The 16,045-nt window shown below is 37.2% G+C and overlaps 2 protein-coding genes and 1 long non-coding RNA gene across 4 annotated transcripts in view; 2 read left to right on the forward strand and 1 right to left on the reverse strand.

Annotated features, from left to right (window-relative positions):
• On the forward strand, nucleotides 1-8,451 carry gdf10b (growth differentiation factor 10b). The gene is made up of 3 exons (XM_039657657.2): nucleotides 1-414; nucleotides 1,740-2,611; nucleotides 5,842-8,451. The coding sequence occupies exons 1-3, from the start codon at nucleotides 57-59 to the stop codon at nucleotides 6,031-6,033; spliced, it is 1,422 nt and encodes a 473-aa protein (XP_039513591.2). The 5' UTR covers nucleotides 1-56; the 3' UTR covers nucleotides 6,034-8,451.
• The window catches only part of LOC148971028 (uncharacterized), a 22,714-nt gene continuing 12,557 nt past the window's right edge, over nucleotides 5,889-16,045 (reverse strand). Inside the window, exon 3 of the long non-coding RNA XR_016146957.1 lies at nucleotides 5,889-6,023. This is a non-coding gene — a long non-coding RNA (uncharacterized LOC148971028). The remainder of the gene's footprint in view (nucleotides 6,024-16,045) is intronic.
• gdf2 (growth differentiation factor 2) lies at nucleotides 5,891-14,259 on the forward strand. 2 transcript variants are annotated; one of them, XM_089121769.1, is made up of 3 exons: nucleotides 5,891-6,029; nucleotides 8,962-9,228; nucleotides 10,499-14,259. In XM_089121769.1, the coding sequence occupies exons 2-3, from the start codon at nucleotides 8,997-8,999 to the stop codon at nucleotides 11,344-11,346; spliced, it is 1,080 nt and encodes a 359-aa protein (XP_088977895.1). In that variant the 5' UTR covers nucleotides 5,891-6,029; nucleotides 8,962-8,996; the 3' UTR covers nucleotides 11,347-14,259. The 2 variants fall into 2 exon arrangements, with proteins under 2 accessions (XP_088977895.1, XP_039513596.2); XM_039657662.2 differs by lacking the exon at nucleotides 5,891-6,029 and having other exon boundaries at nucleotides 8,814-9,228.

The following is a 16,045-nucleotide window of genomic DNA, read 5'->3' on the forward strand; positions in this document are numbered from 1 at the left end:
TTCTCGTTGGCTGCACGTCATCATCTGTCATCGCTTCAGAAGTAAGAAACAAGTGTATGAGCGCGAGACATCATCATCATCATCCTCATCCTCCACCGACTCAGTCCTTCTCACGCAGAGCTTTCCACTTTCGTCTAGTTTACTCGATTATAAAGGGATCAGTTGCGAATATGGCATCAATTTGTGCGGTGGTGGCTCACATTTTTCTCTGTCTAAACATCGTCAAAGTTTGCTTAGTGAACTCGTCAGAGCTGACCGGAGATATTCCTGCAACAGAACCGTCATTCCACAGTCCTGCTCGAGACATGATGACTGTTAATATGTACAGAGTTTATGATAAATACAGCAAGAAGCATCATCATCATCAACCTCGACAGAACGTCAATACAATCCGAAGCTTTAGAGGAGTCCAAGGTGAGTGAAACTAACAACTAAAAAACGATTTAAAATACAGCAATGCATGTTTATACTCCATATTTCATATCACGCTGTGTTTGGGCTTAAAAATGCAGGCTATAGGCTATTTTAACTTTTTATAAATTATCTTTAATAACATACATTCAATTGTCAAAAATACAATATGCCTATAAAAATACAAGACATTACATAAATAATTCATAAAATACAATCTAATTTTGTTTTATGCAGTCATTAAGTGTTTACGCTTTAGTTGTTGATTATTATTTAACTTATTAGCATGCATATTAGGATATTGGCTGTCTATTAGTACTTAATAAAGTACTTATTAATGAACAATCCGAAGCTTTAGAGGAGTCCAGGGTGAGTGAAACTACTAAAAAACGATTTAAAATACAGCAATGCATGTGTATAGTCCATATCACGTTGTGTTTGTGCTTAAAAAAATATAGGCTATATTTTAACTTTTTAAAATTATATTTAATAAACAACATTAAATTGTCAAAAATAAAATATACCTATATAAATACAAGACACATATAAATAATTCATAAAATACAATCTACTTTTGTTTTATGCATCCATTAAGTGTTTACGCTTTAGTTTAGGGTCCAGTTCTCCTTATTAAGGTGTTGCTTATTAGCATGCATATTAGGATATTGGCTGTTTATTAGTAGGCTACTTAAAAAGCACATATTAATGGTTTATTCTGCATGATCATATTCTACATCCCTTATTCACCCAATACCAAATCTTAACAACTCCCTTATTAAGTATTAAGAAACAGTAATCAGAAGTTTGAGGCAAATGTCATAGTTAATAATGAATTGTGAGGCCCTAAACTATTGTGTGGCTAGTATTAATTATACTTATAAGGGAAAACAGACCCATAACCCATCTTTTGAATATTCATTACATAAGCAAAAAATCCATATGCACCTGGATTAAAAATGATTTAGCCTATATGTGGACAGATAGCATTTTCCCCATTATTTCTGTGTTTCAGAGCTGCTAAGTTTCCACTGGAGGTGCGCTATTAAAACACACAGAGGGTATTAGTGGAAACAGAAAAAAGAAAGAAAGAAACCTTGAGAGCGGCTCACTAAACACTACCATATGGCCAGAGACCGATTCAGGAGCCGTGTTTATCTTTTTATTAAACTACCTCGTAAACCATAGATTGTGGTCGGATGTTAAATCTAAAATGTGAAAAATGTGTTGTTTATGAGGATGTTGTCTGGAAACTTTACTGGTCAATCACATGCGTGCATGAGCGTAAAACCCACGAGCAGCAATTAATGACTTCAAATGCCTTATTTCAGAGCTGTCCCACCACAAAGTTGTTTTCCGCTTCAACCTGACCTCCATCCCCGATTCAGAGACGATACTGACGTCAACTCTACACTTTCTTGACCAGCAAGTTCGTCAGCGGCCTTGGGCCTGCCGTCGTTCCCGCGGATCCGCGTGCCGTCTCCAGCACCTTCAGTCCCTCGCCGCGACACATCTCATCGTTAGAGGAACATCGCCAAACGCTGCCGTCCCCTCTCAGCTGTGCAACGTCACACTGTCCCCGAACAGAAAGCTGCTTTGGCAGGTGACAGACGTATCATCGGCCATCAAACAAGCCCATGTGAACGGCGAACTATCGATCGCCGTTGAGTTTGACTTCGGTCACCACAGACGTCATGATCGCTTGCCTCCTCACAGTCTGCCGTTCATTCTTGTATACGCTGACGACGTTACCATAACTGAACCAAACAGCATTGCTATGAGTTTACAGAGATACAGTCCGTCCACTGTGGTTGAGGAGACCCGGACCAAAGCGCCCACTGCTTCTTTAAACTCTAGAATCAGAAGGGAACTGGATCACTTGGAGAATAACTACCTTCCTGACGTCCAGTACAACGACCTGAAGAGCAGGGAGTTATGGGACGGCGGCTTCTTTGCGAAAAAGCCCAAACCACTGTCAAAAGGCCAGGGCTATCACGAGGGATTGAGAGGGTCGCAGGAGCTCACCTTTGACGAGAAGACCATGAAAAAGGCGAGGCGCAAGCAGTGGAGTGAACCGCGAGTGTGTGCGCGCCGTTACCTGAGGGTGGACTTCGCAGACATCGGTTGGAGCGAATGGATATTAGCGCCGAAAGCATTTGACGCCTACTATTGTGCAGGAACCTGTGGATTCCCGATTCCAAAGGTAAGGGAATAAAAGTTTATGTTCTATATTTCCTGAGCGCCACTAGGGGGCCTCGCAATGCTTTCACACAGGACGCGGAATGCGCTGCGCTGGCCGCTGGGTTGAGCGTAGCCCTTCAGATACAACGTGATTTGCGCTGCGCTATGCCATATTAGATATGTGTATAGATAATATGTGTGTGTGTGTACACATATAACATAGAAATCAACACACGAATCATGAGCTCAGTTCTTTTTTAGAATAAAATATTTATTTAAACATTAAAGCTGGCAACAAAGGAACAAATTATATCATGTATTAAAAAAACACACCTGACAAGCCAGCTTGAATGGAGATATGTCTCAATGACACAGCTTTTCTGACGATGTCAAAATTGTCTCGTACAGCTCAGGAAATTCCAACAGTACTAACCGTTCATCCATTTTGATTTCAGTGTTTGTTTCTATGTCCCGTTTCTATTGACTGCACTGATAATCACAGAGCGCAGCAGCAAAAGTTAAACTATTTTGACCGCGGCGTGCGCACAAGCAAGTCAATGATGCGCTGTGCTTTGGTTGACGCAGCAACAAAACGTCTTCGCGCGGCGCAAGCCATTGAAATGAATGGGTTTTATAGCGCAGCGCATTCTGCGTCCTGTGTGAAAGGCCCATAACCGGTTTTTTTTAATAGGGCTGTAATCTCCCAGTCGATTTATTGGTTGATGCGTTCTGGATCAACCAAAATTCGAATTGGTTGATTTTTTTTTTTTTTTTTTGACGTGTTAATTTCATCAGGTGGAAGCACTAATTGCTAACGGGGGTGTTTTCAGAGCGCCCCGTTTACACTTTTTTGGATTAGCCCAATCTACTGGAGACAGATTGAAGAAAGTACAAATGGCATCTCACCTAAAATCGATGAGCTAACTTGTCTGCGTTAAGTTGCCCGTCTGTTTTGAGTAGGCTATATGAATGGGTATATAAGAATTGGCCTAAAACATTGAAATATGCCAATTGGTAATAATCGTTTTTATAACTTCAGGCGCACCCGAATGCAACTACAGTATTGCGCAATTTTTGAGCCAGTAAAAAAAATTAAGTTAATGATCTCCATATCTTCACTTATCTTTATTTTTATTTAATATACCCACAAACTAAATTTACACTTTATTCAACAGATTTCAATGTAATAGAGTGCCGAAGTTATGACGTCACTTTGTAGGACAACTCGGAAGCTAGTGGCGCATGGGTTCCCTCGGTCGAAAAGCTATGCATTTTCCCCATAGACTTTTGGAAAATCGCAAAAAAATAAGATCTGTTTTCAACAAAGAGTTGTGACCCTTACACGTTTTGTCTAGCAAGATAATCTTTACAAGTTAATCCAAAATGTATAAATTTTGAAGCCTATATAAAGATTTTAAAAAACACAATCAGACACAATAAAGTTTAAAAAACCACAAGCAGGTTATAACTGTGCGTTTTATGTCATAGATCAAAACGTGACAATATTTAGAGGCTTTTGTTCACCACAGACCTTATTTCAGGCGATTTAGCAAAAACCCATTCAAAAATCCCATAGGCTTTAGAGCGAGGGAACCGTAATGCTAAAATGCTAACTCACTTTCGCGTTTTGTCCTACAGAGTGACATCGTAACTTCGGCACTCTATACCTTTTAAAGCAACGCCAAATAACTTTTCCTCTGCGGTCCCCCTACAGGTTGGAAGCGGAATTTTCCAGTTATGTTGCAAATTCCTCAACAGTTCTTGTGCTGACAAAGTACTATTTTCGGCTATATTGCGCAATTTGCGCACGTGATGCAACGCAGTACGCAGTAATTTCAGTGCCACATAATTAGGTCAAAAACGATTTAATATACTGCAAATAGCCTATTAGTTTTTTATGTTATGTTATGTTTTTTTATGGGGGGGCTCGCACCCCACCTGCGACGGCACTGTATTTTTCAGTTAGTTTTGTTTATAATGACCGTCTGAATGTACACTGCCCGCCCTTAGAAAAAGTCGCTGTTTGTATTTAAATAGGCCTATGATTGGATCATTATTACAGTTAGGGATGCACGATATATCGGCCACCATATCGGTATCGGCCGATAAATGTTAATTTTTAATGTTTTCATTATCGGTCCAATATAAAAAAATTGGTTGATTATATTAAATCCGATTAATAATGGATTATTTCCTTCTGCTGAGACACTTCAGATGTGCACTGTTCAAAAGGCTACTTAAGTGAAACACAAGTCTGTCATATACTGTAGGCTACATGAAATTATAATTTGATCATCATTATTATTGAATGTTTGGGACATGGATTTTAATGGTGAGACTTTTGTTTTTGTAATTAGGCTCTCAAAAATTATATAAAATGTAGATTTTTCGGCCAATATATCGGTTGGCAGCATTCAAATTTTTAATTTTTAAACAGTAATGTGGATCTATTTATGTCGCCAGTGTCAAAGATACATTTCCGCTCTGTGACAAACAGAATGGACAATAAAGTTCAACTCAACTCAACTCAAATATAAAGAATTATTGGTTATCGTATCGGCCCAAATTTTTATATCAGTGCTTCCCTAATTACACTGATTATTATGTTCCTGGCATGTTATATGTTTGGCAACAGTTCTTCAAACCCTAATTGATGGAGTGTGTGACTTTTCATTTCTTAAACACACATGTATGAAGATATATTCCAGGATGGCAATGTCAAGATTCATCAGGCTCAGTGAAGGAATGGTTGGGAGAGTCATTTTCACACATGAATTGGCATGTGATGTTGTGATGTTATTTCTTTCTTAAACACTTTCAGTGAGTTTAAGTTTCAGTTTCAGTTTCTTAAATGATTCTTCATGCTCTTCCCATCCATTCCTTCACAATCTGAGCCTGATGAATCTTGACATTGTCATCCTGAAATATGGACATGTGTCTTCCTACATGGGTGTTTAAGAAATAAAAAGTACACTCTTAGAAGAAATGGTTCTATTTAGAACCAGAAATGGTTCCATCCCCCGCTTCATATATGGAACTCCAAAATGGTTCTATATAGAACCATTTTTTTTGGTAAAAGGTTCTATTGGCCAAGTATGAAACCCCAGGGTTCTATATAGAACCCAGAGGAACCCTTTTTTTTAAGAGTGTATAGAAGCTTTTAGGGGTTCCAAATACGTAGCGCTGATAGAACCTTTTCTTCTAAGAGTTTAAGATGGTTAAAAGACAGTCGTTTTTCTTCTCTCAATGCAGGTTGTTCATCCGTCCAATCATGCGACCATCCAGAGTATAGTGCGAGCCGTGGGGATCGTGCCTGGCGTCCCGGAGCCGTGCTGCGTTCCCGACACCATGAGCTCTCTGGCTGTGCTGTTCCTGGACTCCAGCAGGAACATGCTAGTGAAGGTCTATCCCAGCATGTCTGTGGAGACCTGTGCCTGTCGGTAAGGAGAGCAAGCTCAATAATGGACATATAGATAAATACAACCTGCAAAACTATGAACTCAGCTCAAGGGACGGCCGAAAATGAACTTTATATCTCTGCAAATAAGACCTCGACACCTCCAATAATATTGGATCTTTGCACACAAACATTGTATCCTCTTTCCACTCTCATTTTTTCTACCGAATTGTATATAATCCTTATTGTAACATATAGTAAGCCAAGCTGTTTTTGTTTTGAGTCAAGCACAAAGCAAATTTAAAAGAAACTAGTGATTTAAACCCTCTAAAAAATACCGGGGTTGTTTCAACCCAAAATTTGGGTCAAATATGGACAAACCCAAATGTTGCGTTAAAAGGTCTTTAAAGTTGGGTTAAAAAATGTTTTAAGTTGGGTTAACATTTGAAATGATATTTTTAACCCAACATTTGGGTTTGTCCATATTTGACCCAAATTTGGGTTGAAACAACCCAGCGGTTTTTAGAGTGCACTTTATTTTAAGGATGACGTAGTTACACGTTACTACATGCATTTACCGTAGTAAAAACAGTCAATTATGCAATTACAAGTAACTAACCCTAAACCAAACCCTAACTGTAACTCTATAGGAAGTACATGTATTTAATTAATATTACTCATTACTTATTTAAGTAAGTCACCTTAAAATAAAGTGTAACCAAATCCGGTAACTTTACATAAGGTCTCATTTTTTAACATTAGTTTGAATGCATTAGTTAATATGAGCAATATATTTTTACAGCATTTGTTAACCTTTGTTAATAAAAATAAAATAGTTTATGTTATTCATTAATTAAGGTTTTATTTAAACACTCTAAACAATGCTGCGTTGTTTGAACCCAAGTTTGGGTCAAATATGGACAAACCCAAATGTTGGGTTAAAAATGTCATTTAAAATTTTAACCCAACTTCAACTTTCACTTTCACATTTTTAACCCAACATTTGGGTTTGTCCATATTTGACCCAAATTTGGGTTCAAACAACCCAGCATTTTTTAGAGTGAACAAATCTATTAATAAATGTTTTATTTTACCATTGATTATGAAATGCTGTAGAAGTATTGTTCATTTTCAGTTCCAGTTAACAAATGAAATCATATTGTAAAGTGTTGCTATAAATCCTTATAAGCATTTGATTTGATTTGTAAGCTTGTTAGATAAAGTGTAACCTATAGGATCTAAACACCTGGGCTCGGTTTTTCAAAAGTAATCCACTTGGATTTTGGATAATGGATTGGATCAAATCTTGGAAAATGGGTTTTCTAAAAGAAAAAAAAATGATCGTTTCGCTTGACAAGACCCTTTTTCGATCTTCTGGAATCGTTTAAAGCCCTTTGAACAGTTTGCACTGAAACTCTCTTTTGGACCTTGAACCGTTTGGTTCCCATTGAAGTCCATTATATGGAGAAAATCCTGGAATGTTTTCGTCAAAAACCTTAATTTCTTTTCGACTGAAGAAAGAAAGACATGGACATCTTGGATGACATGGGGGTGAGTAAATTATCCGCAAAAGTTTTTTTTAAAGTGAACTACTCCTTTAACGTATTCAGCCTTTCAGTATAGGCCAACAGCAAAGTAGAAAGAGTTTGTCCTCATAAAATAATCCCCCAAACAGCTGTCAAAATTGACCAAAAACAATTTTATTCTGTCACTAATTGATATAGAATAGAATTCTAGAATAGACTATTTATTAGTGATGCATGCAATGATTACAGAATAACCCTCCAAAAAATGCAAAGAATGGCAATCAAAGATTTTTGAAATCCAAAACAAATCCAAATCAGAAATAGTGTCTAACTATTGCATCCCTTGTTGCACGTCCTGTTTGCTCCAGTTTGGTGATCCTGAAAAGTTCCTATACGGATCAGATTGATCCAATCCGATGTTGCTTTGAAAAACTGGCTCAAAAGCGAGCTAGATTACGTGATCATGGATCGCAAAAAAAAAAAAAAAGAATTACTAAATCCAGATCAATTTTATCCGGATTAAACCTTTTGAAAAACCAGGCCCCGGATCTTGCATGAAAAGAAAACTGCGGATCATTTTTGGTCGTTTGTGAGGAGAAAATGCAGCGTAATGCTGCCATCTAGCGCTTTTGTGATTTGGCATAATATTATTTGTCCCCTATAAGTTAGAACAGATGGATTGATTAGCCATAGCTTTAGAAAAGTCATAAGATTATGGATTTTATAATAAAATAATAACGTCTCATAGGTTTTGTGAAACTTTATCAAAGGAGAGTTTTGTATTTTTATAGCAAGCAATATCATGTCATTTATAATTATTTATTTTTTTCTTCAAACTGTACTGTATTGACTTTTTATGCCGACATTTCTTAAACCAGGCTCTTCTGGTGTATAAGCTGGTATGTTTTTGTTTTGTGAATAAAGACCTAATGAGTTGTATTAGGAACATAGATTGTTTGCAACAAAGGGTCAAAGGTCAACGCTGACCCATTAACCCTTACACGGCTGAATGAAAATGAATCCAAATGAAAGGAATCTATAATGTTAATATTTATCATAGCCGAAGCTGATTAGCCGAAGCATCTCACATGTGCAGACACAAACACATTCAGAAGTCTGACCCTGTAAATAAGGGTTTGTCCAAATCACTCTCATTAGTTTCCAAAGTGTTTACAGAACCCTCATTAACTACAAGCTTCCTCCAGATAACAAAGCTCAAACCATGACTTTGGTGTCAAAGATAAGAATAGCTATGCTGCTATTTTGGTTTGTGCTTAGCGTGGGACGTGGGAGTGAACCTGAGGTTCGCTTGAGGAACCCCGATTTCAAAGGATCTTCCACAAACCAAAGTCAGATGTAAAACTCGCCTATCCGCTTTGGGAACCAAACGAAAGATGCGGGGTTTACGATATCTGCTTCTTCTGATGTCCATCAATTTTGCTGCTTCAGTTCAGGGGAAATCTTTAGGGAGTCTGGAAGACACGATGTTCATTCGGGGAGAAGAGCAAAACCTTGAGGGAGAAGATGACTTCAAGTTGGAGAGCTTTCTGGGCTTCAGGAAGGAAGACTTTCTGAGGAAGCTGAATTTATCAGGCGTGCCGCACGAACACAGAAAGGTTCAACCTCCTCAGTTCATGATGGATCTCTATAATAAATACGCATCTGATAAGACTTCCATCCCTCGGTCGGATGTCATCCGAAGCTTCATCATACAGGGTGAGTATCTCTGAGGTAGATGCAACTCTCACCACTTGTATATGAATGAATTTAAGGAGTAGTTCACTTTTTTTAAAAAAAAAAACTTTTGCTGATAATTTACTCACCCCCATGTCATCCAAGATGTCCATGTCTTTCTTTCTTCAGTCGAAAAGAAATTAAGGTTTTTGATGAAAACATTCCAGGATTTTTCTCCATATAATGGACTTCAATGGGGACCAAACGGTTCAAGGTCCAAAAGAGAGTTTCAATGCAGCTTCAAACGATTCCAGACGATGAACAAGGGTCTTATCTTATCATGACTCTCCTGTTCGAACTTGTACATCAAAATGAACGAATCTTTTCCTGAGTCAACTCTTCGTTGAATGAACCAAATGACACGAAAAAAGATTTTGATTAACGAGTTCGAACAGGAGAGTCACGAACGCGCATCACATAACAGAGCAAGGTGAGCATTTGAGCTTATAAAACTATCTTATCGTTTCGCTTGATAAGATCCTTATTCATTATCTGGTGTCGTTTAAAGCCCTTTGAACAGTTTGTAGTTTGCACTGAAACTCTCATTTGGACCTTGAACCGTTTGGACCCCAATTAAGTCCATTATATGGAGAAAAATCCTGGAATGTTTTCACCAAAAACCTTAATTTCTTTTCAACTGAAGAAAGAATGAGATGTTGGATGACATGGAGGAGAGTAAATTGTCAGCAAAAGTTTTTTTTTTTAAATGTGAACTAATCCTAAGGTTTTTGATGAAAACATTCCAGGACTTTCTCCATATAATGGACTTCAATGGGGTCCAAATGAGCACCTTCAAAGGGTTTTAAACGACTCCAGGTGATAAGGGTCTTATCTATAGCGAAACGACCGGTCATTCAATGAACGAAATGACTCAAAAAAAGATTCGTTCATTTTGATGAACGAGTTCGAACAGGAGAGTCACGAACACGCATCACAGAACAGAGCAAGGCGAGCATTTGTGCTACCTTATTTTTTAAATGATGGATCGTTTTGCTAGATAAGACCCTTATTCATCGCCTGGTGTCGTTTAAAGTCCTTTAAAGCTGCACTGAAACTCTCATTTGGTCCTTGAACCGTTTGGACCCCATTGAAGTCCATTATATTTATATTTTCATCAAAAACCTTAATTTCTTTTCGACTGAAGAAAGAAAGACATGGACATCTTGGATGACATGGGGGTGAGTAAATTATCAGCAAAAGTTAGTTTTTTAAGTGACCTACTCCTTTAATCTCTATTTTCTGTTCTTTACAGATGTTATTTATTCCATCCGACACGGCAACAAAACTCGACACAGGCTCCTATTTAACGTTTCAATCCCGAATCACGAACAGATCACATCAGTCCAGCTACGGCTGTTCACTCTCTGGGAAAGAAGTAAACGCACCTGCGTTGACCAATTCACATCCATTCATGTTTATGGCGTAGAATACAAGCAGGATACAAACATTTTACAGCTTCTGGATGGGAGAGACGTCACTGAGGCCAGAAACACGTGGGAGGCTTTCGACGTGACCAGCGCCGTCAGGATTTGGCAGGATTCTGGACACGGGGCGGGTGAACTCCAGGTGGAAATCCAACAGAGCTGTCAATCTCTTGACATAAGCACGGCTTTAGAGGACAACGGCTCGGCGGTCATAATAGTTTTTTCGGATGATCTCGGGAACAGAAAGGGAGAGTCGATGAGTGAGGTCAAAGAGATGCTTCTTCACGAGAAGGAGCGGATATTTGTGGAAAATCCCGTTCCTGTGGACAAGCACCTCAGGAGAAAGAGGAAAGCAAAGAACAATTACTGTCGGAGAACTTCGCTGAAGGTGAACTTCAAAGACATCGGGTGGGATAAATGGATCGTGGCTCCGTCTGAATATGACGCTTATGAGTGCAAAGGGGTGTGTTATTTCCCCCTGACGGATGACGTAAGCCCCTCCAAACACGCCATCATCCAAACTCTGGTTAACCTGAGCAATCCCAAAAAGGCAAACATGGCATGTTGCGTCCCAACCAAGCTGGACCCAATCGCCGTCATGTACCAAGAAAGGGGTGTCATCACGGTCCGACACCTGTACGAGGAGATGAAAGTAGCAAAGTGTGGATGTAGGTAGTGTTCGGCTGCTCGCCCATTCGTTTTGGGCTCCCCAAAGGACATTTCAATAACCTTAAGAACCTGTTAAAGGTTCTTCATGGAACCATAAATGCCAATAAAGAACCTTTTTAAAGAGTGTAGCATAATTAAAAAGTACTTTTAATATAAAAGAGCTTCTTGAGTTTAAAGTCAGCTTCCATTATAAAGTCGATGTCACTTATATTTGCAAAAGAAAAAAAAGTATTGAGCAAAAAAAATAAAGAATTGATGATGAAAAATGAAATATTGAGAGAGAAAGAATAAGTTTTGCTAACAAAAATAAAGATACAATTAATTGCAAAAATCAATAACAGCTGTAATCAATTCCCCTGTAGTCGATTATTTTATCCCTTAAAACTCAAAATGACGTATTTAATAGTTTTTTTCCGTGAAACACATTTATTCATGTCTAAAAATAGCTTGAATGTAATTCGACACCCTCGCCTCATTTAGTTCTATGAATATGCAAATGAGCCCCGCCTCCACTCACTCTCTCACTCAGCTCAGAGATCCATTGGCTGGCGATCACACGTTGATCTGATTGGTTACAAGATAGTTTGTGACGTCAGAAACACCAGCCATTTCAAATCACGTTTTATGATGAATTTGCACATGGTTTGTCTTAAAGCATATTAAAACACCACACAGACTTATAAACAATATTAAAAGCTGGATTTTCACCACAGGGGGACTTTAAGAACTTTGATCCTATTTTACTTGTGTAGAAAGTAGCCTCGAAAACTAATAATAAACTCCAATTTAACTGATTGCTGCAAAAAAAAAAAACTGTTGCAGAGATAAAATAGGATCAAAGTTCTTTATTTTATTACAATTCTTTATTTTGTTTTTGTTTTTTCTCTCAACACTTTATTTTTCATTTGCAATTCTTTATTTTTGAATGCAAAACAAAAAATTTTCCTCAATACTTTTATTTTTCTTTTGCAATTCTTTATTTTTGAATGCAAAACAAACTTTTTTTTTGCTCAATACTTTAACTTTCTTTTGCAAAACAAAACTGTATTCTCTTTTGCAGTGCTTTATTCTTTTGCGAACAAATGTGGCATTATATTGACTCCATTATTCTGTTTTCATTTCACTTACACTCTAAAAAATGTTGGGTTGTTTTAACCCAATTTTGGGTAAAATGTGGACAAACCCAGCCATTGGGTAAAAAATGTAATTTAAAAATGTAACCCAATGGCTGGGTTTGTCCACATTTTACCCAAAATTGGGTTAAAACAACCCAGTATTTTTTAGAGTGTACGTCAACTAGCTGAGGACATACCCAGGGGCGTTTCTAGGATTTGGCAGCATAGATCAAAACATCAGGGGCGATATTCCCCCTTAGAGATTTTTGTTTTACATTTTAATACAGCAACACACTCTGCAAAAACAGATGTCAATGCTAGCCCTGTGCACTGACTGCAAGCATGCGGTCCAGTTGTACATACTAGGAAGAAACCTCAAGGTGGCGATAGAGTAACACCCACAAAAAGCTGTAAACATGTTTGTAAGATCTACTCTGCTCACAACTGATATATGACAGTGCTCTCAGTGTGACGTGTACATGCACGTACTTTGTGTTTGTTTCAGCTCTTCAAAGCACTTTAAAACTATACCTAGTTCTTTATTAATAAATTAAAAAAAGTAGGCTTTATGGATGGGGCATAATGAGTATTTAGCACAGCAAAATCCCCAGTGTTAAATTAACACTGAGAAGTGTGAATTATATAAACTCTGAGCAGAGTGTTAAATGAACACTGAAGCAGTGTTAAAGTTAAGTAGATAATTAAGTGAATAATTGAGTGATGATTGAGCATTATTAAAGACGCTTTATGTTAACAAGCAGAATCGCTGAGAGAGAAAATTTGAAGTCACCATTATGGTGATCAGTGTTTCCTTTAGTTGGGCTCTTGATCCTCAAGTCTTTAACTTTTGATTTTATTCGGCTGCAGTACATGAGTTATAACAGCCAAACTGTTTATCTACTGAATTTAGCTTTTCTATTTGTTCATCTGGCTGTTATAAGTCGCATACAGCAGCCAAACAAAATCTAACGTTGACACTGATCACCATAATGGTGACTTCAAACGGTTATCTCCTTCAGAGATTGCTCTGCTTGTCTTCAATCATCACTCAATCATTCACTTAATTATCTAATTAACTTTAACACTGCTTCAGTGTTCATTTAACACTCTGCTCAGAGTTTATATAATTCACACTTCTCAGTGTTAATTTAACACTGGGGATTTTGCTGTGTATAGGGCCAATGCCCCTGTGGCCCTGCTTCAAGATTGACCTATTCTGGGTAGTTCCAGACAAAAATGATCAGGGAAATGCTCTTATTGACCATTTCGCGAGATGTAAACAACACTGGTCCAGAAGCACTTCCTGTTTCAGTTTTTTAACACTATATAAACGTTGGGATAAAGTACAACCAACAGAACATATTCAACTGAATCAAAAAGTTAAACAAACATCTTTAAGACATTTTCTTTACATTTGAAATTAAGAAACCATTCACAAACTGAAACAGGAAGTGCTTCTGGACCAGTGTTGTTTACATCTGGTAAAATGGTCTATACAACAAACAAAACTTACGCAATACCTCCCTCTAGAGCTACGGAATGAAACATTCAGGGCACTATTGACGCTTGTGGATATAACTTAAAATTGTATTCTTTCTTCCTGTTATATAACCGGATCTAATTATTTTTCTCTTTCTTTTTTTCATTAATTTTATTATTTTTCTCCCCCCACAAAAAGATTTGTATATAATCCATTGTATGTCCAGCATATATATATATTTACATACAAAATATTTTGTTTTACAATGATGTAATTTGATTCACATTTTATCAATAAAGTCCAATAATTATTTGATTGCAAGAAATCATGCATCAAAGTAATTCCAGTTTGGGCTTTTCCTAATACATTTTTAGCATTGTGGAGTGTGTTGAGCGCTTTCTTTCTGCTGCTGGTGGAGCTTTTCAGTCAGGTAAGCAACTGGTACATTGTTTTGTAATAGCTTAAAATGCCTGTAAAATTCATTAGGTCTTAACAATTACTAGTCGCATGATCCTCAAATGATAAACAAAATAATGGAATTTTATAAAGGCACAAACTTCATAGGATTTGCATGGTTCTGGTGATATATATATATATATATATATATATATATATATATATATATTGTTTCTATCTCCAGCTCAGAAACATTTTCTCCCTTCAGATACACTAGTCATCTTAAAATGAGATTCCCAATCTCTGATTGGCCACATGGAATCATCAGATAGAATTGCATAAGACTGAGCATTAAAAGATAAAGCAAGATTAACAGTGCAGCACCAATTAGTGTTGAGTGAATGTGGGGTTACATAATTTCATCCTGTAAAAGTGGCAAGGGCCTCTAAATTCACACTAATGCTCTAATATTTAGACAAATGAAAAGAATGAAGCGGGGAAATCTATAAGAAGATTAAAAAACAATAACTATTCAGTAACTTACAGTTAATAAATGAGCCTCTTTTAGAAAAAGTGTAATGCTCTGATGTTATACAATCAAAGCCATTGTCTAAATTGCCTGGTAAGAAAGATATGTTATGGTTTGTTGCATATACAAATGCATTTCTATCCTGGTGTTTATTTGACAGTCACCTGTTCGGCAGTGTAATCACATCATTAGCCTGACCCAGACTTCCCCTTTGAAAGCTTGACCTTATTTCCCTCATGACGACAGGGCTGACACGACTATAATCCAAAAGCAAATGTGTAAAGAGACACATTTACAGGAAAATAAGTCCCCAAATTTCACTCCAATTGTATTGTTCTTAATGCTTAAAATGGTTCCAGGACCCCAAAAACATTGAGATTAATTCACACTGAGATGATTTCACTTTAATTTATATTACATACACTTATACTTGAAAGTACTGGGTATTATAAGGTAACAACATGGGTATAGGTTAGGTAAATTTATTGCATTTATTGTACATTATGTACATGGGGAACAGGACTGTATAATAAAGTGCTGATTAAGACACAAAAATGACAGATGAACCAATAAGTACACAGTACTTAAACATTTTGCCTTCCATAAAATGATTTACTTACGATGATTTACATTTACTCTCGTCATTCCAAACCTGTATGACTTTCTTTCTTCCATGAAACAACAGATATTTAAAAAAAAAACTTTTTTTTTTTAAAGACATTGTTTATGTTCCACAGATGTAAGTAAATGAGTAAGCAAATCATACACTCTTAGAAGAAAATGTTCTATATAGAACCTTAAAAGGTTCGTATTTGGAACCCCTAAACGGTTCTATAATAAGAACAAGGAAAAAGGTTCCATATGGAACATTTTGGGTTCATTCATTATTATTATTTTTTGTCCTTTCCGGATTAAATATTTCATATTATTGACAAACATCAAGACTCTAAACTGTATTTATGAATGCATGTGAATGATCACAAAATTCAAGAGACTGTATGTACACTGTAAAAAAATATTGATGGTTTAACTTAAAGTAAGTGTAACGTACGGACAGAGACGGTCGGATCCATGTGCAGCACTTTATTAAGACAAGCAGACATGAAAACTGGCAAACAGTTAAACAAAGGGGCAATCCAGAAACTCGTGGTCTAAACAGGCAATGGTCGAGGCAGGCAGCACAGGT

This window comes from Pimephales promelas, chromosome 17, assembly GCF_988280905.1.
Source record: "Pimephales promelas chromosome 17, fPimPro1.hap1.1, whole genome shotgun sequence".
NCBI lineage: Eukaryota > Metazoa > Chordata > Actinopteri > Cypriniformes > Leuciscidae > Pimephales > Pimephales promelas.